The sequence below is a fragment of the Peromyscus eremicus genome, chromosome 18, assembly GCF_949786415.1.
Source record: "Peromyscus eremicus chromosome 18, PerEre_H2_v1, whole genome shotgun sequence".
Taxonomy (NCBI): Eukaryota; Metazoa; Chordata; class Mammalia; order Rodentia; family Cricetidae; genus Peromyscus; species Peromyscus eremicus.
The window spans coordinates 37,426,676-37,452,968 of NC_081434.1; the positions used below are offsets into that span (position 1 = coordinate 37,426,676).

General features: G+C 42.4%; 1 protein-coding gene across 4 annotated transcripts in view; it reads left to right on the forward strand.

Annotated features, from left to right (window-relative positions):
- Nucleotides 1-675: 675 nt before the first annotated feature.
- The window catches only part of Nr1h4 (nuclear receptor subfamily 1 group H member 4), a 60,454-nt gene continuing 34,836 nt past the window's right edge, over nt 676-26,293 (forward strand). For 2 of the 4 annotated variants that reach the window (XM_059245451.1, XM_059245454.1), the window contains exons 1-2: nt 11,081-11,189; nt 18,359-18,727. In XM_059245451.1, coding sequence (XP_059101434.1) covers nt 11,081-11,189; nt 18,359-18,727 — 478 coding nt within the window. Of the gene's footprint in view, nt 780-1,858; nt 1,994-11,080; nt 11,190-18,358; nt 18,728-26,293 lie in introns of those variants that run through there. The other 2 variants (XM_059245455.1, XM_059245456.1) reach the window with 2 other exon arrangements.

Sequence of the window (26,293 nt, forward strand, 5' to 3'; positions counted from 1 at the left end):
AAGGCCAGCCAGCTTGGCATAAATAGTGAAACCCTTGAAAAACCAGCCAGCCAGCCAACCGATCAATGAAACAAATTAAAAAAAAACAAACAAAAAACCATGTCCTTTTTTCGCCTACGTCCCTGTCTCTTGACACCAAATGGATTAGAGCATGTTACTTTGGGCCTTTATAAATCATGTTCATTACAATGTGTTGTGTGCAGCTGAGTTGTGTGCACTTTACAGGTGTCTGTTTCCCATTCAGCTTGACATCATGGATCATGGATGCTTTTCAGCTTTCTTCACTTTATGCCAGAAGATCCGGCTTAGAGTTTACTGTGGAGTAAAGCACTCAGTAAATGTTTGGCCTAAAGCAGGAACAAATGAATGAGTGAAGCAAAGAGGTTCCTGGAGGCCACCTTGCCAGACAGATCTGAAAGTCCTTTCTGTCTGAGCTAGGAAAGACACGGAGACCAAAGAGTGGGGACATTCTAATGAAACAAATATTTGTCTAACAAAATTCTAATATTCTCTTCCAGGGTAGAAAATACAAATATTTAGATAAAAAATTTCTCAGGGGAGACAGAATAAAAAGGTTAGAAAATCATTCTCAACCTGAGGGGAAAGCTCTGAGAACTCACCTTTTCACTGTCCAACTACTCCTTTCGCTCCCTAGGGAGGTAAGAAACGGAAGGAAGGAAGGATAGAAGGAAGGAAGACCTACCAAAACAGCTCAATGTGGACACTGCTTCTCTTGGATACTCCAGAAATTCCTTCAGAATGAAACTTCAGACGTTTGGGTGAGATTTACTATTATTTCTCTTTTTTAAAATTAAAAAAAAAAACACTTTGTGTGTGTGAGTGTTTTGCTTGCATGTATGTCTGTGCACACTTGTGTGTCTGTGTACACTTACATGTATATCTATGCACACCTGCATGCCTGGAGGCTGCAGAGGGCAGAGGAGGGTGTCAAGTTCCTGGAACTGGAGCCATAGACAATTGTAATCCACCATGTGGATGCTGGGAACAGAACCCAGATCCTCTGCAAGGACAGTAAGATGAGCCATCTCTCCAGGCTCCATTATTTCTCTTTTTAATCCTACCTCCTTTTCATTTTGGTTTTACCCTAGTCTAGTGTGTAGAGCTAAGGTAGACATTAGAGTGAAAAATGCAAGTCCCTAAACATTCCCTAGCAGGAAGAAATCAAGTCTCTCCTAGTGGAACAATCTATAAATTTTGACCTATTGATATAATGCATAAATAGTCAAGGAAATTACAATAGGGAGTGCCATGAAGCTACTATTGTGTGTTTACACATCCCCATTCAACTTTTAAATAAAGTTAAGAAAATAAATCAAAGATGATCCCTTTCTTAATTAAAGTCATTTTATTTGTTTCTGTTTTTCTTTCTATATATAAAAGAAATAGCCAAGAGGTGGTGGCACATGCCTTTAATCACAGCATTTGGGAGACAGAGGTAGGCAGACCTCTGAGTTCCAGGCCAGCCTGGTCTACAGAGCGAGATCCAGGATAGCCAGGGCTATACAGAGAAACCCTGTCTCGAAAAACCAAATAAATAAAGACATAACCTAAATATTATCACGTCCTGTCTAAATCTCCCAACTACTGAAATTTAAATGAAAAAAAAAACATGTGGCATTTTAAATTAGCAAACAGCTCTTCTGAAAGCATATAACTTAAACATTTTAAGTGAGGTATAACCATAGTATTGAGACAAATGCATAAGAAGGCTATAGAGAAATCTCCACAGAGGAGTCACTTGGACAGCTATAGGTCCACTTGCTTTCTACCTGTTTCTCTGGAGCAACTCCTGACCCCATATTGCCACTGTGAACTTCTCTATGTATCTGCCTTTCAGGGTTCTGATTTGAAGTCCGCCCTCACAGAAGTACATTCTCAGACTGAAAACTTTGAGTGGTGTCCAAGATGAATCTGATTGAGCACTCTCATTTACAGGCCATGGATGAGTTTTCTCTTTCTGAAAATGTGTTTGGTAAGTTGTCAAACTCATTTAAACAGGAGTCAAAAGTATTTCAGAAGAAAACCTCCACAGTGAGTTCAAGAAAATGGTCTTGCTTCTTTTGAGTACTCAATAAGCGTGAACTCTTCTGCCAGGTTGGACTTTGGCTTCATTGAACTCAATGGTCGCTTTTGTTTATAGATGAGGAATGTCAGTCTCCAGGGCTTTGTGACTTGCCAAGGCCATGCAACTAGATAATTAACTGAGTGAGGAGTAGAAGCTACTTCCTGATCTAGAGCGAATTCTAGTGTTATTATAGCAGGCATTAAAGAATGAAATCATAGTGCTTATGGCTTAATATGATACCTATTAAAGGCTGAAGTTACCTGGTGCTCTGTACTGGGGGATCTATGGCACAGTGTCATGATTAGTCATTTAAACTAGGTTGAGGACAAATTGTACTAAGTGGTTTTAAGTAGATCTGTAACTAGATGAGACCATAAAATAATATATTGCTCCACTTTTATGCATTTATGAAAAACATCTAAGTATAAAGAGTTCAGTTAAGAACATTTAGCGAAGAGTCAAGTGAGGACATGTTTTGGGTGGGGTGGGGAGCTTTTCCTTTCACTTTTTTAATGAATTATTTCTGTATACTAACCTTGCCCGATGGCTAGATTGCTCCCAGTTCCCATCCAACATTATGTAGACCTTGGTAGAGTATGATAATAAAAAAGGGAAACGCTTGATCTCCCACCAAGTTCGACATGTTAAGTCGTGATCCCTTCTTTGGAGTCAGATATCCCTAGGAGATCCTAGCTATTGTTACTCTATTACCTACTAGCCACTATCTTTTTCTGTGTGGTGGTGATAATTTGTGCATTTCCAACCAGGGCATCAGTATTTGTATTACCTACTTTCATATCTGCTTACCCACATACAGTATAAGAACATTTAATGGTATCAGTTATGCTTCATCAAGCCTTGAATACTGATGGATAGCAATCTAGTAATAAATAATAGGAAGCGTGAAAGGGGCAGAAGGGGGGAAAGGAGATGTTGATCTCAGAGAGAGCACATGCAGCAGTAATTTTTTGTTTAATGCTGGTTTCACACATTGTCACAATGTCATATTTCTCCCAATCGGCCACCATCCTGTGGGTCAGTGTGAGCAATGAAAGGCCGGGCCTCCATTTCTGATGACTTGATCACTTGTTCTAGCCCACTCTTCTACATTTCCTTAGAAAGATCAACACATGGATATCTGGATAATTTTTGCTTCACCAATCAGAACTCACAGAATAATTAGGATTATTACTATTTATCATAGATGAGGGAAAATTCCATTTACGATTATTTTTTTCAAAAAATAAAACAAAAACCTACCATTTCCAATTCTAAAGTTTTACAGTGGTCTATTGAAATTTCCCAGTCTTAACATGATTAAAACAAATCATGTTGAGTTCAAGTTTGCACATGGGGAGGACAATGGGAAAAATGTAGATTTTTTTGCTTACGTGCTAGTCCCGCTTTATACCCCAGGTTGACCTTAAAGAGGAAAGGCTAGACGGTCCTGTCAGACTAGCTACACCAGCAAATGATAACGACGCATGTGCTGTTGTTACCCCTGCTTTTCGTGCTGTGGCTCCCTTAGCTCTCATCATAAGATTATATTCTCACTGGGCAGTGGTGCACACTTTTAGTTCCCAGAACTCAGGAGGCAGAGGCAAGCAGATCTCTGTGAGTTCGAGGTCAGCCTGGTCAACAGAGAGCTAGTTCCAGGACAGCCAAGGCTACACAAAGAAACCCAGCCTTGAAAATAAAAACAAAAATGAAAGAAGATTATATTCTCATTTCCTGGTTTCTGTGCATGAGCTGCAATGTACAGCTGCTGTTTTTGGCTGGAGTCAGATCTCTAGCCGGCCCCGCTGCTGGTAAAGCTACCTGGAACAATGCAAGACTCCTCTTATTTTTCCTCCCTAAGTTCTAGAGCAAGGCCTAAGCATTCCTTCCAAATCTGTTTCTTCTGGGGCCCAGTCACATCCTAATCTACATACTTGGGCTAGAGGTGAGAATGGAGAAAATGGAGTCCTTCATTCTGCTTCTCAGTTTTCTTGTTCAGCCAAGTTTAGGCTGCGGCATGTCAGCGCAAAGACTGTGAGCCATGGATGAGTAGCCCACAGACCCTAATGCCTCACACTGGCATCTTAAGCTGTCACAGAGACCCAGAAACATATAGCTTCAACTGAGCAGGGAGGCAAACTCTTTTCAGTGGTCTGTGTACTTAAAACCCAGCAGCTGTGTTGCTATAAGAGCAAGCAAATTGTATGACAAGCATATGGGATAGCTATCATTTTTGAACACTGATAATGACTGGGACATTGAAATAAAGCAATAAAACAGGGAAGATCTTAGTGGAGAATGGACTCACAATAAGTATCCCCATAAGTAAATTAAAAAAATAAAACCACGTAAGTATTAGGAAATAATATGGTAACTATTAGGAAAATAGGGTGATGTCATAGGGACTGAAGGGACAGGCTGCCTTAATGGTAAGGCCAGTGAAGGCTTCTGCAGAATTGACAATTGACTCAATACTGGAAGCCAAGAATCAAGAACATTCTAGAAGGAAGGAATAGCAAAGATTGAAGTCTGGAATGGACTTGAAAAGGTCTTGCCTTTGCATTTTTACATAGGGCAATAGAAACTCTGGAAAAGTGGCTAGTTATTTTATATATATTTAAGTTATTGTAGAGGGCAGAGTGAAATCCCAGCCTTAAGGAATTGGGAAGGTGACCTGTCCTCAAGATAAATACCTATGGGTGCATATTAACAGGTGCTGGACACACTAATGACCTTCCTAATGGTAGCTTCCAGTTTCTTCCACTCTCCAAAGACTTTGCTTAAGATGAAGGGGGAATTCCAATATCATACAAATAGTCACTTCAAAAGCTAGCGTCTGAAAGAGGGACTGTGCAGGCACTTTAGGTGTGAGGGGGGAGGACAATGGGGGATGGAGAGAAGAGAACACAGTGTGAGGTAAACTGTGAACAGGATGAGCTGAGACCATTGGGGGATTTCAAAGTGGGGATCAAGGACAGGGGAATTTAATAGCTAGTGTCTTTAGCTGAAGGTTCTGAGGCACCAACTCCCTTACCCTTCCAGACTATTCTTATACTCAAGCCAAAATGCCCTCTTTGGTATTAGAAAATATAGCTCAGAGTTGAGGTGGGCTGAAAAGCTATGGTACTAGCATCAGTGGAAAAAGAAAAAGCTGGGGCAAACGTGATATAGAATTTCAAGAACCACCTCCGCCGTAGGGTCCTTTAACTCATTCTGGCACCCTATCAGACCCACATGGAAATCTAGCCCATCAGTAAACAGATCCCCAGGGATGGAAAGACAGGGAAACCTCATCGAGATAAATCTCCTTTCTCCTGGGATAGTCTACAAGCCGGAAACTTGGTCAAAGATTAATTTGATGGCTTAAAATGGGCATCTCTGATGAAAGAAGGCAAAGTTTTATGTAATTAGTGCACAATAAAAAGCAATAATGGCAAAGTCCAGGGCTTTCTGCAGTTCAGCACGGTGCATAGGGTAGGAGGTAGCATATTCATTAAAATCTGTGTTTTATTTTAGTAAATTTTAGAAATTAAGACACCCCCCCCCCCACTGAACTTGAAAAATCAAGTAAATAGACAAAGAGCTATAATAACAGGGCTGTATAAGCAAAGGCAAGAATAGCCTGGTGTTCCCAGGCCCCAAGTTCATAGAGCAGCATGTCCTGAACCACTTAGCTCTGTGATATTGGGCAAGGTACACTGAATGGAAGTGGGGAAAGGGGCAGTACAATTGAGAGAATCGAAGCCAGAGGCCAAGTGGTGCTCCCTGGACTTCAGTTTTATCCTGTGTGAAACCTCCCAGCTCACTGGGAGGACTGAATGGGCTGTGTGTGAGAGTGCTTCTTAAACCCAAAGGCATCACGAAATGTTATGGTTAATCTGGAGCTTGACTGCCATGCACCACATTTAAAATTGCTCAAATGACGAACACCACTCCCCTCATTCAAGGAAGGAACTACTATTTATCTCAGCGTTGTTAATGATGAAGAATTTTCAAGGAGCCAAAAGGAATCTATGATATGTAAATAAATTTTGGGGTATCTTAAGGAAGGAGAGACATGTTCTGCCTCACCTTAGTGTTACAGCGTTGCTATAGTAACAACAGCTTTGAAATCCCATGTTTTACATATTCTTTTTTATTATTATTTTACCTAATAGTTTCCCCCAATCTCCACCCCACAGAGCAGCCCAGTGAGGAGCAGGAGGGAGACCCCACACAGTCCTGTTCCCATATTCCATGGCCTTTGCTTATTCCCCCTTGATTTATATACCACTAAACTATTTATGTCCATCTTCTCTGGGTATAATTTATGTTTAATTAGCAGACACTCATTTTGGAATCTGGTTCTTGCCGAAGTTGTGTACCTCAATTAAAAAGACTCTCCCAGATGTTGCAAGGCCCACCCAGATGTTCCAAAATATAATTAAAAGTCTTGAGATGAGGATTTACTGAGTATTTCTGACATTTGATTTCAAGTGTTTTTCCATCTCACTGAGCTCAGCTCAAGCGAATGCAGTTCCAACTTGTTGGGTGAACTAAACCCAAAAGTCTACAGAAGATGGAAAATTGTGCCAGGCTCAAACAGAATAAGCCTTATTTAGCATAATTGGGGCTTTTGTTCTTCTCTCTTTTCACCCCCCACCCCAATGCGATGGATCTAAGCCAGGGCCTTACACACTCTAGAAAAGCTCTCACCACTGAGCTATCCCTAGCTATGTTAATTTCCTCATCCTTAAATCTTCCACAACCCTAAACAGTCTCTAAAGTTTTCGATAATTCACTGTGGCTTTAGTTTTTCCTGTCTCGGGAAATCACATAGCCTGTGTTTTCTTTGTGGAGTATAGAAATGGGCCGAGGGAAGGTACTGAATGAGCCTTTCCCTCTTACAACACCGATTGCTGCTGCTTTCAGCTAGGGCGTGCATAGTTGGGTAAAGGCATGCAGCGGCATGGAGAGTTACAGACAAGTGGGCCAGCTGCTCAGCGACTCTTCTAAATTCTAGAGTTTAGCCCTCAACCCTGTCAACCCTGTAGGACAAGGAGCAGATCCTTAGGGGTGCCAAGCTGAGAAAGAGTAATGATAAAATCAGACTACAAACCATCTCCCCAATACTTTCTGTATGTCAGACACCGTATTGACTAAGTACATTTTAGGTTTAAATCTTTTTTGTTGTTGTTCAAGACATAATCTCAGATAGCTCAGGCTGGCCTATGTAGCTAAGGATGGCCTTGAATTCCTAATCCTTATGTCTCCATTTCCCAAACACTGGGATTTTATACTCAGCTATTTTATGTATTTTTAAAGCAGACTCCCTGGTTCACTTCCATCTCTGCCCTCTCCTGGCCTCTAGTTGAGACACATTCCTTCATTCTGTGCAAGTTACTGGCCTCATTAAGTCCTCCTCCCAAAGCCAGAAGCATTGTAAGTGCCTGTATTCTATTTGCTTCTAACATTAGTTACAGCAATCCTCACAGCACCCCCTAGGGCACCTGCCATTCCTATTGCCTTTTTATGGAGAGAAAGCAGACATTTAAAGATGTCAAACAATCTGCTTCGCATTCCTTTAAATAGCTAGTAGACCACCAAACTATAATTAGGACGAGGAATCGCACCTGGATGCTTAAGGCCCCCAGCTAAGAGAACACTCATATTTCCCTTCTTAAAGAAGAAAGTCTTTTCCATAAGACTGTATCACAGTATGCTGCCACAGCTCTTCTGCAGGAGAGTGCTGAGACAGGCATTGCCAGGATTTGCTCCAGGATGTCCCGTTTCTACATCATCACACCAGGTGCCCAGTGTACCTTGGCTGGCCCACCATTCACACGGATCTATACACTCTACAGCCGTGCTGTTCTCCAGAACTTCGACATGTCCTGAGTCCACTTTATCCAGTGTAGCGAGCACTGTCCACACTCAGAACACTGAAATGTGAGCAGTGAGACTCACGAGCTGGCTCACCTTACTTAAGCCCAGGTGGGCACGTGCAGTCAGTGGCTAATGTCCCAGATGGCACACCTTTGCAGGAAAGAGAAAACGGGTAACAGGAGGCAGTGTGTCTTCTTAGGGAGAATGGAGGGACCCAATCCATCTTTTGTTAAGAGCATTCTGGGTGAGGCTTACTGGGGACAAGAGGGTTTCCTGGAGCCACTAATTGCTCATTTCTATTTTTCTTAACGTTTGTATTAGCATATGTTGATTACAAGTAATCACAGGTTGCATTACAGAATCTTCATGTATATATGTATATAAAATGAATTTTTATCATTTGTATCACCCGTCATTGTCTCCATCCCCTCCCCCAACATTCCTGAGGATATCCCAGTCAGTCTCTCTTTTACTTTCCTGTCTTTATTTATTGAGTCGTTTATAGAGTCCTGGGTAAAGGCTTATTTCTAGGAGTGTGACTTCTGAAGAAAATCTCCCAGTAACTATTAAGTTGCCTAGAAAGATTCAGGGAGGTATATGTTCTTGGGAGCATCCCCTGCTCAGCTACCATTATCTGCCTGTAGGTCCTGGGTGGGCACAAGGCCCTCCTCACCCATTACAGATGAGGCTTATCCAGTCTCGGGCAGGTCTTGTGCTCTCCAGCACAAGATCTCAGCTTCTGTGAGATCAAGAGTATAATGGTGGGTCGTGTTCCCGTGATAGTGTTCTACCACGATCAGCTCCTTACTCCTGCCCTTACATTCTTTCTACCCCATCTCCTGAGGTTTCCTGAGTCCTACAGGGAGTGATGCCGTAGACCTTAGTCTTTCAACCATCGGATTCTGATTCAGGAGTCAGGTGTTAAAGTCTCCACTTCAATTCCCTGTAAACTATACACAAATTATTTAACCTCACCGAGTTGCTTTTCAACCTCTGTAAGATAAGGTTGTAGACAGCGGGCCTCATAAGTAAAGCCCTGCAACATATGGTAGAAGTGAAGATCGGGTGAGAGGATACGTAAATACACTTTGCACACTTGTAAAGGCTGTAGGGAAGCCAGCAGTTGTGACATGCATTACCTTTGCCTCTTGAGTTGGCTTTCATGCTGATTATCTTAAGTTTTCTTCACAGCAGGCCTGTGAAGGAAGTAAGCAGGGATATCATCTGTATCTTACCATCTGTTAACGCAGACAAATGAGGCCTACAGCAGCCCCGAGACTTACTGAGAGTTACTAGCACGTCTGGAATCAAACCTGAGCCTACTGAGTCCCCTGCTAATGCTTTCTTGCAAACAGAAGCAAAAACAAAAACGAAACAAAAAATAACAAAATGAACAACAAAACTCCCAAACAACACAAAATAAAAAAACCCAGCAAAGTCTTAAGGTTGATATTCAGAAAATATATGTAGGGTTGTTTTGTTTTTTTAAGGAACTATGTCTATTCAGTGAGAGGCCAAGCTATTATTCTTAGCAGTAACTGCAGTACCAGCACCCGCAAGAACAAAGGCCACCCATGTGCTTATACCATTTCTGATATTATTTTATTCAAATTGGATCACTTTTGATGTTTATTCAAAATGTGCTTATACCATTTTTATATTATTTTATTCAAATTGGATCTTTTTTTATATTTATTCAAACCAGATATGACTATGAGTTGTGTTATGAACACCCTCCCTCTGGAAATTAGGAAATCGGGGCTGGAAAGGTGGCTCAGCATTTAAGAATGCTTGCTGCTTTTGCAGGGGACCCAAGTTCGGTTCCTAGCACCCACAGGACAGAACACAGCCTTCTGTAACTCCAGTTCCAGGGGATGCCATGCAATCTTCTGGCCTCTGCAGGCTCCAGGTACACATGTGTTACTCATACGTACATACGTGCTGGCAAAATGCCCATATACAAAACATAAAAATAAATACAACCCTTTTTTTTTTGTTTGTTTGTTTTTTTGTTTTTTGTTTTTGTTTTTTTTTTGGTTTTTCGAGACAGGGTTTCTCTGTGTAGCTTTGCGCCTTTCCTGGGACTCACTTGGTAGCCCAGGCTGGCCTCGAACTCACAGAGATCCGCCTGACTCTGCCTCCCGAGTGCTGGGATTAAAGGCGTGTGCCACCACCGCCCGGCAACCCTTTGTTTTTAAAGGAGGAAATAAAGTCAGGAAATGGCTCAGGAATGTGGTCATGGTCCACAGAGCTTGTAAATGTCAAGAAAGACTGTATTTATTTGATGGGGGGTGGGGGTTACTATGCCTGAATACCACAAACTGCATGGCTTAAACAAGAAAATGTATTAGCTTTGGGTTCTGAAAGTCAGAAGTCTAAAGTCAGGGCCAGCAGGGCTGACTCCTCCTGAGAGTGCCAGGAAGAACCTGTCCGAGGTCTTCTGTTTGGCTTATCAATAGCATCTTTTGTCTTCCCACTTCATTCTCCACACAGGTGTTTGTCTGTGGCCTGGTTTCTCTGTCTCTGTATCTCTGTCTCTGTTTCTCTCTGTCTCTGTCTTCCCCACCCCCCCATCTCTCTAATAAGGATATGAGCCATAGTGTATTAATCCCCATTTTGATTATCTCTCTCTATAAAGGCAACCCATATGGACCTTATCTCTAAATGAGGTCATACTGTAAGGTCCCCGGGGACAGGTTTTCAACATATGAATTAGACTGGGACATGTGGGTGGGACATAATTCTCCATGGATTGCCAGATACAAACCCACTTGGCCAGGTAGACTTCTAGGGCTAACTGTGAAGTTATGTTCACTAAGGCTTCTGATGTTACAAATGCATCCTGGGAACAAATGTCAAGATCCATAGTATGGCATTTGACCTCTGGCCAGTATTAGAGGCAGTGAACAGAAATTTACCCTCTAAACGATCTTAAGCTGGGAAAGGGCTCCCCGAAATGTTTATCTAAGACACCGGTTTCCAGCTTACTAGGCAATTTGGCATTGAGGACTTTTCTCATAAACATTTACAAATATTCTGCTCAGTGATGAAGTTAATCAGTAAACCATACAACCTCTGGCCCCTGTTACTTCTTACCTAGTCTCCTTTCCAGTTACTGTGAATAGGCTGAGCATGGTGATGCAGTTTCAGGGCTTAGAAAATCCAATTCAGATTAGCCTTCACCACAGCCACAGGCTGTCAGGATTTCTCCCGGACGTGATGAGCTTGAAACCGGCGAAAGGTAGGATCCTACTCATAACTGTCCTTACTCGAGACTCTCCTAGCACACTGAGGAAATCTGGGGGTCTTCTGTTAGAGGTTAGAGGTCTTCTGTTAGAGGTCTGCCAAAGGGAGGCCCAGACAACCTGGGAAGCCTGGGGATGGGAGGTTGTGGGAGGTTAATTCTTGTAGTTCTAAGCATGTGGGTATCATATTGGGATAACAGTTCAAACTGGTGCTATCCTTTCTAGTCAGTCAAATGTTAACACTAATGTCAGTGGACACTTGAAGCAAAAGGGTGCTACTTAATGCTGTGTTTTTATGATGCTGAGCCCCAGTCTCGTTGAATTCTGACACCTGTAGAGTAGAATAAAGAAAACATCAACGTGCCTACCAAGAAGTAAAGATAAACTTATTTTGTGGAATTTTGATTCAGTCGCATATGTGTGAGTGTGTGCGAGGGTCGTGATGACAAACGTATTGCAGACTGTGGTGTGTGGTAAAAAGTAATCACCAGAAGAGAAGAAATATCAATTTCAGTAACTAGTTTTGGAGCGGATTTCTTCTAGCATTTTCTGGCAAATAAGATAAATGAAAATGAGATTTAGGTTTAAGATATTTATTTTCTCTGAATTAAAACGTGCTTCTTAATGAAAGACAGTATAATATAAATATTACCTTAATATTTTTCTCAAAACATAAACTCACCTTTCAAAACTTCCACCAAAAAAAAAATAAATAAATGCTAATCATTTCTCCAATCATTTCTCCAACGATGTGCATACTTTTGGTCATAGACTTGATGGCATCCAATTTTACTTAAAAGTGGTGTTTCAAAGTGGCTGATGCTATATGTAGAAATAGAAATTACTTACACAGCTTGGGAAGGAAAATTTCCACACACACCCCTTCTGTTTAACAAACATTTATTTAACATTTCTAACATGCCAGGTATTGAGTCGGGTACCAGAAATGATAGAAATGGGAATATAATCTAGTATTTCCCTCAGAGAGCTCCCAGGCCAACCCCAACAGGAATAAAACAGAATGTACTGAATGTTTGCTTTATGTGGAGAATGCAATTTACATTCCTGGTCTCAGTTCTGCCTTATTGCAGCCTCTGACGTAAGAGCACATTGCTCTGGCTTTATGGAGGCAGAAGCAGAAGCTAAATTAACTCCAGCGTCTTCCCCCAAGTTCATAGATGGAGCAGTGTGCAGATGGAATGAGTTCAGATCTGCCACCTCATCAAAGAGATCCAAACATCAAAGAGATAGAGTTTCTCGTAACACCTCAAGTTTAGCATGAAAGATAAGGCTGTGAATAAATACGAATGGTCATGCTTGCTCCTGATAAGTACTATATTAGAGGTGTGTACAGAGGTTAGGAGACATTAACTATGCCTGGGGAACTGGGCCAGGCCTCGCAGAGGAGGTCATCAGCTGACACCACCGGGAGAAATACCTGAATCCCAAGGCCTGGCTCCAGGAACGGCCAACAACCTCACAAACGAAGCCGTGTCATTGGGCCACGGCTTAGGAAATAAGAAACACGTTAAGGCAAGTTTCCACTCCATTCAGTTCCACAAATGTGCCTTGAACATTTGCTGTGCTTAGCATTGTGTCTGAGGTTAATAAAAAGAACTGGCAAAATGGGATCTTTTGCAGCAGACACTGACACTAACTGAAATTGTGGGAAAGAATCACCATTAACATGTGAACCTATTCTCTGTTCACAAACTCCCTGGAGATGTACTGTTGAATATGACTAGCCACATATGAATGTTTAATGAAAATGTTTCATTACTAAGAATGACTTAACTTTAAAACTCTCTACATCTCAACTGTTGATAGATATTCTCACATGGTTAATAGCTGTCATGTTGTTAGTACTGATCCCTCCTTTCATCTCAGAAAGTTCCTCTGGATGAGAGGCTATGGAAAGCCAAGGGCCTCTGTCCAGAAACTGGCTTTCTGGGAGTTCTCAGACTCCCCTGGAGTTTATCCATATGTTCCGATTTAAGAACTAGTTCCTAAACTCTCATGGAGTTTCTTGTCCAAAGGATCCAATAGATAGAGTGTAATAGATGGAGTGTGAGGAGTTAAGATCTCATAGTCAGTTATATAGTGGACGTTGCTCTGGTCCAACCATTTAGAAAATGTCAGTGTGCTGAATCTTCATTTTCACACTGTCTGTGTATTTCCTGCTCTGCACTGTGGCTGGCTATGCAGCAAACCGTGAAATGTTACAAGTGGGTATGCTTTGAGAAGAGAAGCATTCATTTGTATTATTGTAAACTATTATCCTACTTTGCCATGCTTTACTCTTTTAGTATCTTGAAAAAGCTTTATATTTGTGTGTATGTGTATGTGCACGAGTGTGTGCTCATGTGCCCGGGTGTGTGCATGAACGCTCATGGAGGTCAGGGTTCAACCTCAGGTTGGTCTTTAGATACTGTCTTCTGTTTTGTTTGGTTGTTCAGGGTTTTCTTGTGACAGGGTCTCTCACCGGCATTAGGTGCTTGTCAAGTAGGGTGCCTGGCCAGGGAGCTTCGGGCACCTTTCTGACTCTGAATCTTTAGCTGGGATTACTAGCAATTCAGAATCAAGAAGATCCGTGGTGCTCACCTGGCTTTTTGATGTGGTTCTGAGGAATGTAGATCCTCATGAGTGTGTGTGGCAGGCATTTGACTGCCTGGATCGTCTCCAACCCCACTTGATGTTTTAATTTAGATGTTGCGGGGATAAATATGATGCTGATACCATTAACTGACCTGAGCTGGGACTCTGCTGTTTCTTGATTATGGGACTATTTGCTTTACTGAAATAGTGCTCCGAGGCCTTGAGCTGTCATGTGAAGAGCAAAAGTTCACCATTTTCCTGGGATCTACAGAATCCAGATTCTGTTCATCGGTTTTTTGACCTTGAACTAGTTGCTCAACCTCACTAACCTGTGGTGAAGGGAAGCTGGGCTCAGGGTCGGGGGAGACTTGAGAGAACATGTTAGAAGCTGAAGTCTAGGCAAGAGTGAAACCAGTACTTTAACTTTTCAGTTCTTTTCCATTTTATTTATTTCTGAAATTTCAGTCGTATTTGGTAAAGAAATGGACTGGGATTTTGCTTACATTTTATCTTTAATAATTTCATACTTTATTCTTCTGTACTGTACTCCTAAGACGAAGTGGCTTTACCCAAATCTGTCTGTCAGAAGCACTGTTGCTCCCCCCCCCCCAGCTGATACAGACAAGTTGGGCCCAAAAGGAAGGAAACTGATGTTTGCACAGATACTGTATATTGTGTGCTTGCTCAGTCATTTCCTGGGTCAGTGTAGAATGTAGTCTCAATATTTAATATGTGAAGCTTCTGCTTTGCCATTGTAGGAAGTTTTGAATTCTAATATTCATAAAGAAGTCTTACACTTATGAGATTTTAGATAGAAAGGACTAGAGGATGATACATCCTTTCTTTATAGATGAGCAGAGAGAGGCCCAGGCAGGGTAGTAAGTAATGGTTTGGAGACACCATTTAATTAAATTCAGAACCATGACTCCTCAGATCTAGCATCCGAGGGGACCACCCACACAAATCGGTCCTTACAGTGAAATTTGTAGCCAAGTAAAGGTGAGTGTAATGGGCTCTGGAAGAGAATCGCTATGCTGAGGAAGCAGCCAGGTATAGGGAGCATGTGCGAAAAGTCCTGAGACCGGAAACAGCAAGATAGCCAAGAAATGGAAAAGCTGGAACATGGAAAAATGGCTGGAAGGGGAAGGATTGTGCACGCCGCGCCTCGCAGGCCTGTTGGTATTTTCTGTGCCAGCAGAAGTTGCAAGCTCAAATACAGAGAGCGGAGGGAGAGAAAGTCGTTGCCTCCCACGCTTTTTAAAGTACCTCCCAGTTGACATCATTCCAGAGAAACCAGGGCTCTGAAGTCAGACTCCAAAGTCTAAACCCCAACTGCTTAAGGAGGGTAGGAGTAAGAAATAACCCCAGCAAAGACATTCAGAGAGACTGGCTGCTCCTTGGGCTTTTCAGAGACGAAAACACTGGATTGTTGGAAGTATGAAGGAGCAGCCCAGAAAACACCTTTGTACACGAGAGAAATAATGGTACCTCATCCTACTGTTGCAAGGAATAACAGAATTGCAAATGCCTAGTATTAGGAAGAATTCATAAAAAATGTCTGCTACTAGTAATAATGACAACAATATCAACTATTTGAGTACTTTGAAAACATTTTAAAGGCGAAGTGCACAGGTCCAGAATCCTAAGAATCTTCAGTCCAATTCCAAATTCCCAAGTCACTTGAAATCATTGTTTTGTTTTGTTTGTTTGTTTTTTCAAGACAGGGTTTCTCTGTGTAACTTTGTGCCTTTCCTGGATCTCACTCTGTAGCCCAGGCTGGCCTCGAACTCACAGAGATTCACCTGGGTCTCTGCCTCCCGAGTGCTGGGATTAAAGGCATGCACCACCACCACCACCTGGCAAGTTGTTTTCTTTCTTTGTTTTTGTTTTTTGGGGTTTTTTTTGAAACCATTGTTTTTTAAGTTCAGTAAGAATTTCTTTTGGTGGCCATTCCAGGGCTGAAGGATGTGAGACTCCGGTCATTCTTTATTCTACTTTGTGTGAATAGTCTTAGAATTTCACTGAGGAAATCATTGCTGTGTTGGCTTCCTACACGTCACACCCTGAGTTCTACCCAGTGTCATGAACACCACTGTATTCTCTTCTGAAGTCTAAAAGAGACGTTTTTCTCTTTCTTTGAAGTTCTAGGGATCAAGCACAGGCCCTTGCCCAATCAAAGGGTCCTAAATTTTACTTATTTGTTTATTCACTTTATTAATTATATACTTGTGCGTGTGAGTGTGTGTGTGTGGGGGGGAGTACAGTCACCATGTGAGTAGGTGTAGGAGACTAGAGGTTGAAGTCACGTGTCTTCAGATGAAGACAGTTATCTCTGTCTCTCCACCTTATTTTTTGATTCTCTCATGGAACTGGAGTTGTGACATTCAGAGAGACTGGCTGCTCCTTGGGCTTCTGGGACCCTCCCTCCCCCTCCTTGGTGCTGGCATTATGGGTGTATGTCAGCAGGGCTTGGTAGAAGGTGCTGGGGCTCTGTCCCCATGCCTGCACAGCAAACACTTTACCCACTGAGGCCTCTCCCCAAAAAAGTTATAAATTCTAACACACATATGATTGTGTTTTCGTTGAGGAGCTGCTAATCTGTCTATTTCAGTCAGCCATCAGCGGAACGCTTTATCTAGAAGTTTCCCTCTCCAGCTGGAGGTGTGAACACTGAGTATATACATGGTGTGTTTGCTTCAAGTCCCACTGCTCAGAAGGAACGGAGCTGGAATTGGGCTCTAGGGCTCCCTGACCGTGCGGAACAGGATCAGATGCACATCCACACTGTCTTATCTTTTACCTTTTTTTTTTTTTTTTGAGTTTTGTATACTTTAAGCATTTTGTTTTCTAAAGAGCACAGCTTGTGTTTCCAAATATAGAAGCATTTTTGTAACCTGCTAGTTTTTATTGCCTAGAGGTTTTATATCTAAGCATCTTCTTTAATAACAATGCTTTTAGGAAGAATTATTATCGCTATTTTAATGTCATCTCTAACTCGGGGCACTTCCTCCATGTCAAATTTAACAACATGTTTGGTGTGTATTGTCTCATTTCACCCTCACAACTAAGTTGCTATTGCATCCTCATCCCCCACTATCTGAAGAGAAAACTGTGGCTGCTAAGAAAATTCCCATCTGCACAGAGATTAAGTAACAGAACATGGATTTGAATCCAGGTAGACTAATGTTGCTGGGTAGTGCACTCTTTTCTTAAAAGCTCCCTTCTATAATATAATAATTAAAATAGCAAAATAGCACGCCTATAACAAAAAAATCTCAAACAGTAAAAACGTTGTGTAGTTTCTTACCCCAGAAAATAATGTAATATCACCTTTCACATGCACCACCATTCAGTTTGTTAAAGATCATGAAGAAAGTTGCCTCACCTTCAAAACACACACACACACACACACACACACACACACACACACACACACACGTACACATACACACATTACTTTTTATATTTATAAATATACACATTTTCTACAGTTCACCTTTTGAAAATAATAGCTGCATGCAGTAGAAACCCTCTCATATCATCACTATCATTATTATTGCACATTTGAATAATATTTGTGTATAAATACTGCAATTTTTCCAACCCTATCCTACTGAAGTATGTTTCCAACTTCTTACAAGGTGCTGAAAATGAATGTCTTCATTTGCATAAAAATTCTTTTCATGTGGAATTAAATATATCTCTAAGATAAACTTTCCTGGCACTGAAAAAAAATTAATGCAAGATATTAGAGTCTTAAATGCCGGAAGATTCTAACAAATTACCCTCTAAAAGTGTTTGTTTTCCCAAGACTGTCTGTCAATTCAACCTAAAATCTTCATAATTTGAGGATGAAAATGAGTATTTTGTAGATTTAATTTGAGTTTACTTGTTATTTATTTTTAAAAGGGAAACATTTTTGTGGATTTATGCAACAGTTTCTAAAAACTATTTATGTCTGACTTCTATCCTTTTCCATACGCTGTTGAATGTTCTCTTATTAGTTTTCAAAAGCTCATTACATATTAGCAACCTGCCATTTGTCTGTCCTCTGTGTTGCACATTTTTCCCTGAGGTTGTCATTTAAACATTTTAATCTGTCTCTCTATATAAACACACACAATATATATATATATAAAATATAGTATATATATGTTAGATATATTTACAGATAAACACCTATTTTAAAAGTTAATTTTATAGGGCTGGGGAGATGGCCTATTGGTTAAGAGCATTTACTGCCTTCCCAGAGGACATGGATTTGATTATGAGCACTCACATCAGTGGCACTCACCTGCTTATAGCTCCAGCTCCAGGGTATCTGATACCCTCTGCCCTCTAAGGGACCCTCCATGAATGTAGTGCACATAAACTCACCTAGGCACACACATGTACATCAATAAAAATAAGTAAATAATAAAAAAAATTTAAAGGTAATTTTATGTAGTTAAATACATTTTTATAGTTTTAGCTTTTACATAGTTTATATTGAAATATATTTAGAACTGACATATTGCTCTAATTTCTAGAATGATGACATTAATCCAGTTCTCTCGGCCCTTCTGTTCAGGTGTGCTAACAGAACAGGAGGCAGGTGCTCTGGGGCAGAATCTGGATTTGGAGTCGTACTCACCATACAGCAATGCCCAGTTTCCTCAAGTCCAACCACAGATTTCCTCGTCATCCTATTATTCCAACCTGGGTTTCTACCCCCAGCAGCTGGAAGAGTGGTACTCTCCTGGAATGTATGAACTCCGGCGAATGCCGGCTGAGACTGTGTACCAGGCAGAGATGGAGGCATCAGAGATGCCTGTAACCAAGAAGCCCCGCATGGCCACATCATCGGCGGGAAGGATAAAAGGGGATGAGCTGTGCGTTGTCTGTGGAGACAGGGCCTCCGGGTACCACTACAACGCACTCACCTGTGAGGGTTGCAAAGGTGAGTGCTTTCTGATTGTGTTCGTTCTAGTAAAATTCTCCTGTGTTTAGTAAAATTGACTGCTACAATTTCTTGAACCAGTTTTATATGCAAGACAATAACCAAACTTATAAATTAAGTATAAAGGAACTACAAAACTATCCCAATGAAACAGTAAGATGTGTTATGGGTTTTTGTTGTTTGAACTGTGGGTAAGGCGTGGCCTTTTTTAAGTTTGAGTTTGAGTTTTGAGTTTGGTTCTGTGTGCCACGAAAAGCTCCATTTCTCCACTGCGTTTCTCTGAACCACATCTTGGTTCATTCAGAGCTCCATTTAGCCTGAGCTGGGGACGTATCGTGCGTATGAAGTTTGTCTTTGCTTTTTTCTCACTGCTCTTGATAATTAAGTCATATTTCTTGCTGTTAATGAGATCATGGGCACAAACAAACTCTGAGGGCAACTGGTTTAGAAGTCAGGACAAGATGACCATAGAGATGATCCAGAGAAGCTATTATTAGTTTTTAAAAGAATATTATAAAATAAAAATGCAATAATAAATTTAATATGGGGCCTGTGAGATGGCTCTGCAGTTAAAAGTGCTTGCCAACAAGCCTGGTGTCCTGATCCCCAGGACCCACATGGTGTGGGAGAGACTCCTGGAAGTTATCATCTTATTTCCATACACAGGCCACAGCACGTGCATGCTGCCCCTGCTTAAACAAAAAGAAAAAAGCATATATAAATAAAAATAAATTTAACATGGGTAAAAGAGTTAGTAAAATGTATGGCACGCAGTGAAAACTTGGTGAGTCTCTGCTATTATTCCTGTTCTATTCAATTGTGTAGAGTGACGTAGATGCAAGACAGCAGCATGTGGCAGTTTCTGGAAATGCAAATTTGAGGTCCCACTCCAGTCCTATGGAATGAGAATTTCTGGAACCAGAACCCGAGAATCTGTGATTTCACAAGCCCTTCATGCTAAAGTTGGAAAATTCTGGGCATAAGTTATATCTAAAAGGCACCCAAGAGGGTTGGTTCACCTGGCTGAGCACTGTGAGGGGGGGCAATAGAGAACCTGGGGGTGGACGCACTCTCTTTCTCTCTCAGGTCACCACAAGGACAACTCCATACATAAAAATGAGGACTGGAAATCTGACTGGACAAATTCCAGTCTAGGTCGTGCTTCCTGCCTAAAGAGAAAGAAAATGAAAAGAACATTCATAGTTTAAAAGTCTGGATCAAAGGAAAACTCCCAGCGTAAACACTCTATAATCTGTATGTTACAGTAATGACTACATGGGCTGATTCTCTCTGGGCCTTCACCTGGGAAATGGGCATTCTGTGTGCATCTGAAAGGAGAGAGTACCATGAAGTCCCTCCCCTCAGGGGCTCAGGGAACCCTGAGGAAGAGGAGGCAGAAAGAGTGTAAGAGCCAGAGGGGATGGAGGACACCAAGAAAACAAGGCCCTCTGAATCAACATGATCAAAGCTCCTATGACCTCACAGAGACCGAGGAAACACATGCAGGGCCTGACGGTCAGCACCAGGTCCTTTGCACACGTATTACGGCTTTCAGTTTAGTGTCTGTGTGGGATTCCTGAGTGGGTCTCTGTTTCCTATGGCTTGTGTCTTCTCTTGGGCTCTTTTCCTTTTGTTTGTGCTGTCCAATTCCGATGTGTTAGTTTTTGTTTTATCTCATTTATTATAATATTAAAACTTACATCATTTTATTATAATATTTAATGATTATTGTAATATTCATTATATTTTATTATCCCTTAGAAGCCTGTTCTTTTCTAATAAGAGTCAGAAAGGGAGTGGATCCAGATGGGAGGGGACAGAAGGCGGGATTAGTGGGAACCAAGGGAGGGGAAACAGTAATCAGGCTACATTATGTGAGGGGGAAAAAAGCTATTTTCAATAAAAGGGGGGAAAAGAAAGGAAACAGAGGGATATGCATATTATACCAGAAAGAAGCTGTGGTTTTGAGAGGCCAGTGATGCGAACATGTGGAGTGTATTTATCGCATTTACATTGACCACAACAGGGCTCTTTAATTTTCATACTGTATGCTTGTTTTGTTGATGAGCAAACTGAAACCCAAAATGTTAATGAACCGACCTAGGGCTTCCCAGGTAATGGCGGTGGGGGCGGTCAGCTTTACAACTATAGCTTATAAATCTAACTCCACACCTCGTAAGAGTGACTTCCAGGCTGAGCGGCTTGTCCTACTCTTGGGCTGTCTGCTCACAGTGAATACTGATGTCCTCAGTAGCCAAAGGGGGAAAGTCAAATGCTTCATTTAGATATTGAGGTTTGATTTTGATTTATTGAGGTTAGATATTGATCAGCCCACGGATCAAACATCAAAAGTCAGAAATCTGGAACAGTGCACCTCATAAGTAAACCCAAATAAAAAGATCCTAAGAGTTCTGGGGCATGGCAGAGTGACTGCAGGGAGACTAGAGAGCCAAGGAAAATCCCCAGCAGCACTCACCTAAAAGGCTTTCAGGGGAGGAAAAGACTCCCCAGGATGGAGAAGCTAAGTCAGAGGCAGCAGGCCTCCAGGAAAGCACTGGACTGCAGTTAGCAAGGCACACAGGGTGGTCAGAGGAGCCTGGTCCTTTGAGACTGTCAAGAAGGATTCGGATGTAGACACATTTTTTAAGAGCAGAGGAAGGCAGGGTTTCCTTCGATTGATTTTGATTTGATACTTTGCCCCCATCATGCCAGCAAATGACAAGCTTGCAAGATGGAGCCAACAGGGCCCATCCCCAAAGGGCCAGACTACAAACACGTCAGGATCTTCACCATAGACGTGTCTGTTGGGACGGCTCCACTCTGCAGACACAGCACATATGCAGACATGTAAAGAGTAGCCATGGCCTCGTTCTGCCGAACCTTGCTTATTACAGAAACAGGCAGGAGAATGAAGACCAAGGTATATTCTGTAGCCTGCTAGCACCCATTCTCAACCACAGACGAGAGCCACTAACCAGAACCAACTGCAAACACAGCAAGAACGCTCCACACCCGACCAAGAAATTGAGCCTCTTGCCTAACTGGATTTGATTCAGCATCAGGCCCTGAACTTCATTTCATTTGAGTCAGGATCATCCCCCTACTCCTGCCAAACATCTTCTGAGTTGTGGTCAGGTACCATGTTTAGCAGAGTGCTGGGGAGTGACGGGGTGGCTTTGTGGTGGGGTTGATCCTCAGTACTCTTGAGCTAGCCTGTGGGGGTGATGTTCTGACTGCTCTCCAGTCAACAGTGAGAAGATGGGGTGCTGTGCAGCAGCATCCTGGGGTGCTGAGTGCATTCCTCCTCCATCTCTGGCCCTATCTGTGCATTTCTTTGGGGTCAGGGGCGGGTCCCTGCCATTGCTGCAAGGCTGTGTCTCAATACCAGACTGTACCAGGAAACCATGAAACTGTTGATCTGCTCCATGCCAGGCTGGGCACAGGGGACCCTAAGCATGCAGGATCCCAGATGACACTGGGTTCTGTCAACTCTCAACCCACCTCTAGGATTCAGTCTGAAAATGGGGACATGGGAAGAACAGAGTTCCAGCATCCCTTAGTTACTTCTCTTTGCCACCCTAAACACTGCTGGTCACAGGAGTATACTACCTTAGATGTCGTACAGTGTTTGGGATGTGGGAGTTCAGGCTTTGGCGTGTTGTTTGTTTTTATTCTTTTTGTCTTTTGGGGGGACCCCAAATAAATCACACACAGAGGCTTATTCTTAGTTTATGAATGCCCAGCCTTAGCTTGGCTTAGTAGTAACCAGCTTTTCTTAACTTCAATTATCCTGTCTAACTTTTGCCTCTGGGCTTTTCCTGTTCTCTTACTTCTGTAAATCTTACATTAACTCTGTGGCTTGCTGTGTAGCTGGGTGACTGAGTGTCTGGCCCCTAAAGTCCTCCTCCTTCTCTCTTGTTCCTTGATCTTTTCTCCTCCTAGATTTCTCCTTCTATATATCCTCTCTGCCTGCCAGCCCCACTTATCCTTTCTCCTGCCTCGCTATTGGCCATTCAGTTCTTTTTTTTTTCCTTTTCTTTTTTTTTTTTTAATGCCAAATGCTGTTTATTGAAGGAGGGAAGAGGTCTTAAATACAGGCTTACAGCACAATGGGAGAACCCCAGAGGGCAGAAGTTTGCTACTGGTGTTTTACAATCTTGCATCTAAGCTGTTAAAGCCCATTATGCAGGATACACAGACAAGGAACTTCCCTTAAGCATTCAGGAAGGTGGAACCCGGCAGGGAATTAGCATAGGGAGGATATCAAGGTCAAGGTCAGCAAGCAAGGCAACAGTTACCCAAAATGGGGGCCAGGGACCTACAGGTCCCCCTTTTACTAAAAAATGAGCTTCTGACTTAGGTTTCATGGGAAGTCAGCAGGTCACCTTACCAGTCATGGAGACGCCTGCCCAGGCCACACAGGCACTCTGTCTTAGGTTGCTGAGCGCCCCCCAGGTATTACCCGTCTCTGAATACTCATTATCATACAGGCTCAATCGTGTGTGAGTTGCAGAATTAACTGCTGCCAAAGATCTCAAAGTGGCACTGGGCTTGCAATCTGTGTGTTTGACACAGAAAAGACCAACAGAGGTCCTATCCCACCCATAGCCAGTAGGCTAAGGGCAACTGAGCCATTCCCTTCCTTAACAAGCCTTAATGCAAATTGGAGTCCTCGTAAGATAGTATCCCAAAGGCAAATGGAACTTGAGTTTATAAATTTATAATTTTCAAAGCCAATCAAAATGTATATAACTATTGAATTAAATTTATCATGTCCAATAGAATGAAAGATTAACTAACTGTGGTAGCTACTTTTGCTGCCAGGGTCTCCACTGTGCTAGCTGTAGTAAGCAATTATGAAATGGTAATCCCATAAACAGTAGCAGCGGTGGCCGCCACTGCTATAACAGCAACAATGGCAGCAGCAATGTCAAATTCTCTTCTGGAGCGTGTGGGCATCCACTGTCATGGATACAACTCCAGGAACACGAACCGCCAAGGCCCGTTTTTCTTGATCCCAGCACGACTAAGGCTGGCAGCTCTTCTGGAGAATCCAAAAGCATGGCTACAGTTCCTAGGTTATTAGACCACCAGGTGTTTTAGACAGGCACAGTCACACAGCTTCACCGAGTTAAACAAATACAATATACATAAAAGTAACACAGCTTAAAATAATATTCCACTACATGGGTGACTGAAAAGTTCGTAACAGTCTGCCTTGTAGTCTTGTGTGTTCTCATAAGAGAACAAGCGAACCTGCTGTAGCTTAACGATCATGGAAGGGTAAAGGGCTTCGAGGAAGTGAGAGCCGCACAGAATAGGATCAAACACAGTCCAACAAAGACCTGTTCCAGGAAGGTCTAATAGCTCAGCCCGCCCTGTCCCCACAACCTGCGGCTCTCGGTGGCGTATCTCATCAGGTACAAAGCTGATTTCACTCTGTAACATTCTTCAGGAAGACTGTGGGCTGTAGAGTCAGTCAATCAGCGTGCCTCAGATCTTGGCTCTTTATAAATAATCAAGTTGCTCAAGACGGCAGCTAGAACTCAGTGAAATGAAAGAGAAACTACTATTTCAGGCAGAGTGGAGCAAATACAGGAACAGTCAAAAGAGCCACAACCGGTTCCATGCTAACCTCGAGGAGTCTGCTCAGAGCTCTGCTGCAATCCTGGCCTGCTATGGCCTGAGCTATGGCTGCTCAGCCACAGAGTAGAAAATGGGGACTTGGGAATGCACCACCATAACTATTTGCCACAGAAATGTACACCTTAGCTGCCATGTAGGGCCCAGGAAGTTGCCTTTGCTGGAATGAATGGCTGCAGGGCCGTATCTTGTCTGTTGAATCCACACACATTGATGCCCTGCATCCTGTCAGTCTGCTCACCTGGAAGCTCAGCTGTTGCCATTACAGGATCCCATGATCCTGCTTGAGGGTAGAAAGGGCAGAGCACAGCGGCAGCCTCCCTCCTGTTCTGCACTGACTTCTAAAGGTATCCTTATGGCAGAGCTTTGCAAGGGAGTTGTGTTCATCTTTCCTCCCTTACAGTAGCCAGAAGGAGGATGCTATTGATGTGAAGCTAGCCAAATCTCATTCTACCTAGCACTTTATTTTCTATATGCCCCAGCTCTGAAAGTGAAGATATTGTCATATATATATTTTTTTTTTTTTTTTTGGAGCTGAGGATCGAATGCGCTCTACCACTGAGCTAAATCCCCAACCCTGTGAAGATATTGTCTATAGAGTCTCTGTGAGAGTTAAGAAGATTACTGTATATAAAGCTCCTGCTTTCTCTCTCATTTTGGGGTTGCCTTACAGGCTGCAGAGCCAATGAGACTTGAAACACAACCCCCCAAAAGAGAAAAATTTGAGACTTAGAAACAAACTGGAGAGCGTAGTGAAATTTCCTGCTGTTGTAGATTCTGTCTACAGTTTCTCGTTTCATAAGAAATATTTTAATTTATCTGAATGTCTTATTTGTCATAGATACAGTATCAGTGAGAGAAATTGCAGTTTCCGGTGTTTTTTAAAGTAACCACTGAAGACACAAGAATAGTGTAGACAGATAGTGACTGGCATTTGCTTGGCCCTAGATTAAATCTAGACCTTTCTTCCTCTGGCAGCCATCAGTACCGTTTATGAAATAGTCACGTCTGGATGAATTTTGATTCAAATCTCAAATGTTGGCCATCAGAAGCCCATCGGCATCTGACTGGGAATTTGGAACAGCTATGTTCCCTATAGGTCAGCGTCTGTCACATCAGCCTCAGTATCACAGTCTACATATGCCACAGAGAGGACGGTAGCACTCTTGAAAGGCACTGTTGGGTTAATGGGTGGCCCCATTGTCCTTTGGAATATATTTTTATATAATATCATGAACCAGCATTATGCTTAGTTCTGAAGTTGTAGGAAATCTTCCAAAAATATTGAGACGATTATCACGTGAAGTGGATTTAGGCTGTTTCCAATGGGGGACTTTGTTTATGGACCTTTCTGACTGACAAGTAGCCCTGATACTCATGTATTGAGATCACATGTATTGGGACTCTAGCTGGGATCAAGCACAAACTGGTTGGTGAAATTGTCATAGAACATGATGTGGTGTAGGTTTCCAAGGATTTCATGGCACTGGGAGCCTTTGATAGGTGAGTCGTGACGTCATAGGTAGGTCAGGACTTCTTTTTCTCGCTGTCCTAAGTTAGTTCCTGTCTCTGGAATCCAGCCTCCTCGCTTACAAAGTGAAGATAATGCTGATGAGGAGAAAGGTGAGATGACAGTGGAGATAATGGTGGCTGTGATGACAGACAGATGGGGAGGTAGATAATACGCATCAGGTGATCATCGTATGAAGGCACTGTTCTGGGGCTTGCTGTTGCTAACTCATTTGACCTTTGGTGTGGGAGCCCACAGATGTTTCCTAGTGACAATCTGAGCTTGCTTTACCCAGCAGGGCTGCATAAGGGGATGGACTGACCTCATGCATGGTGTTTGGAAGGGTCTGCACTTGGATGTGTGGTGTGCTTTGATCTGGCAAAGGAAGGGCCTTTGCCCCACCCCTTGGCATT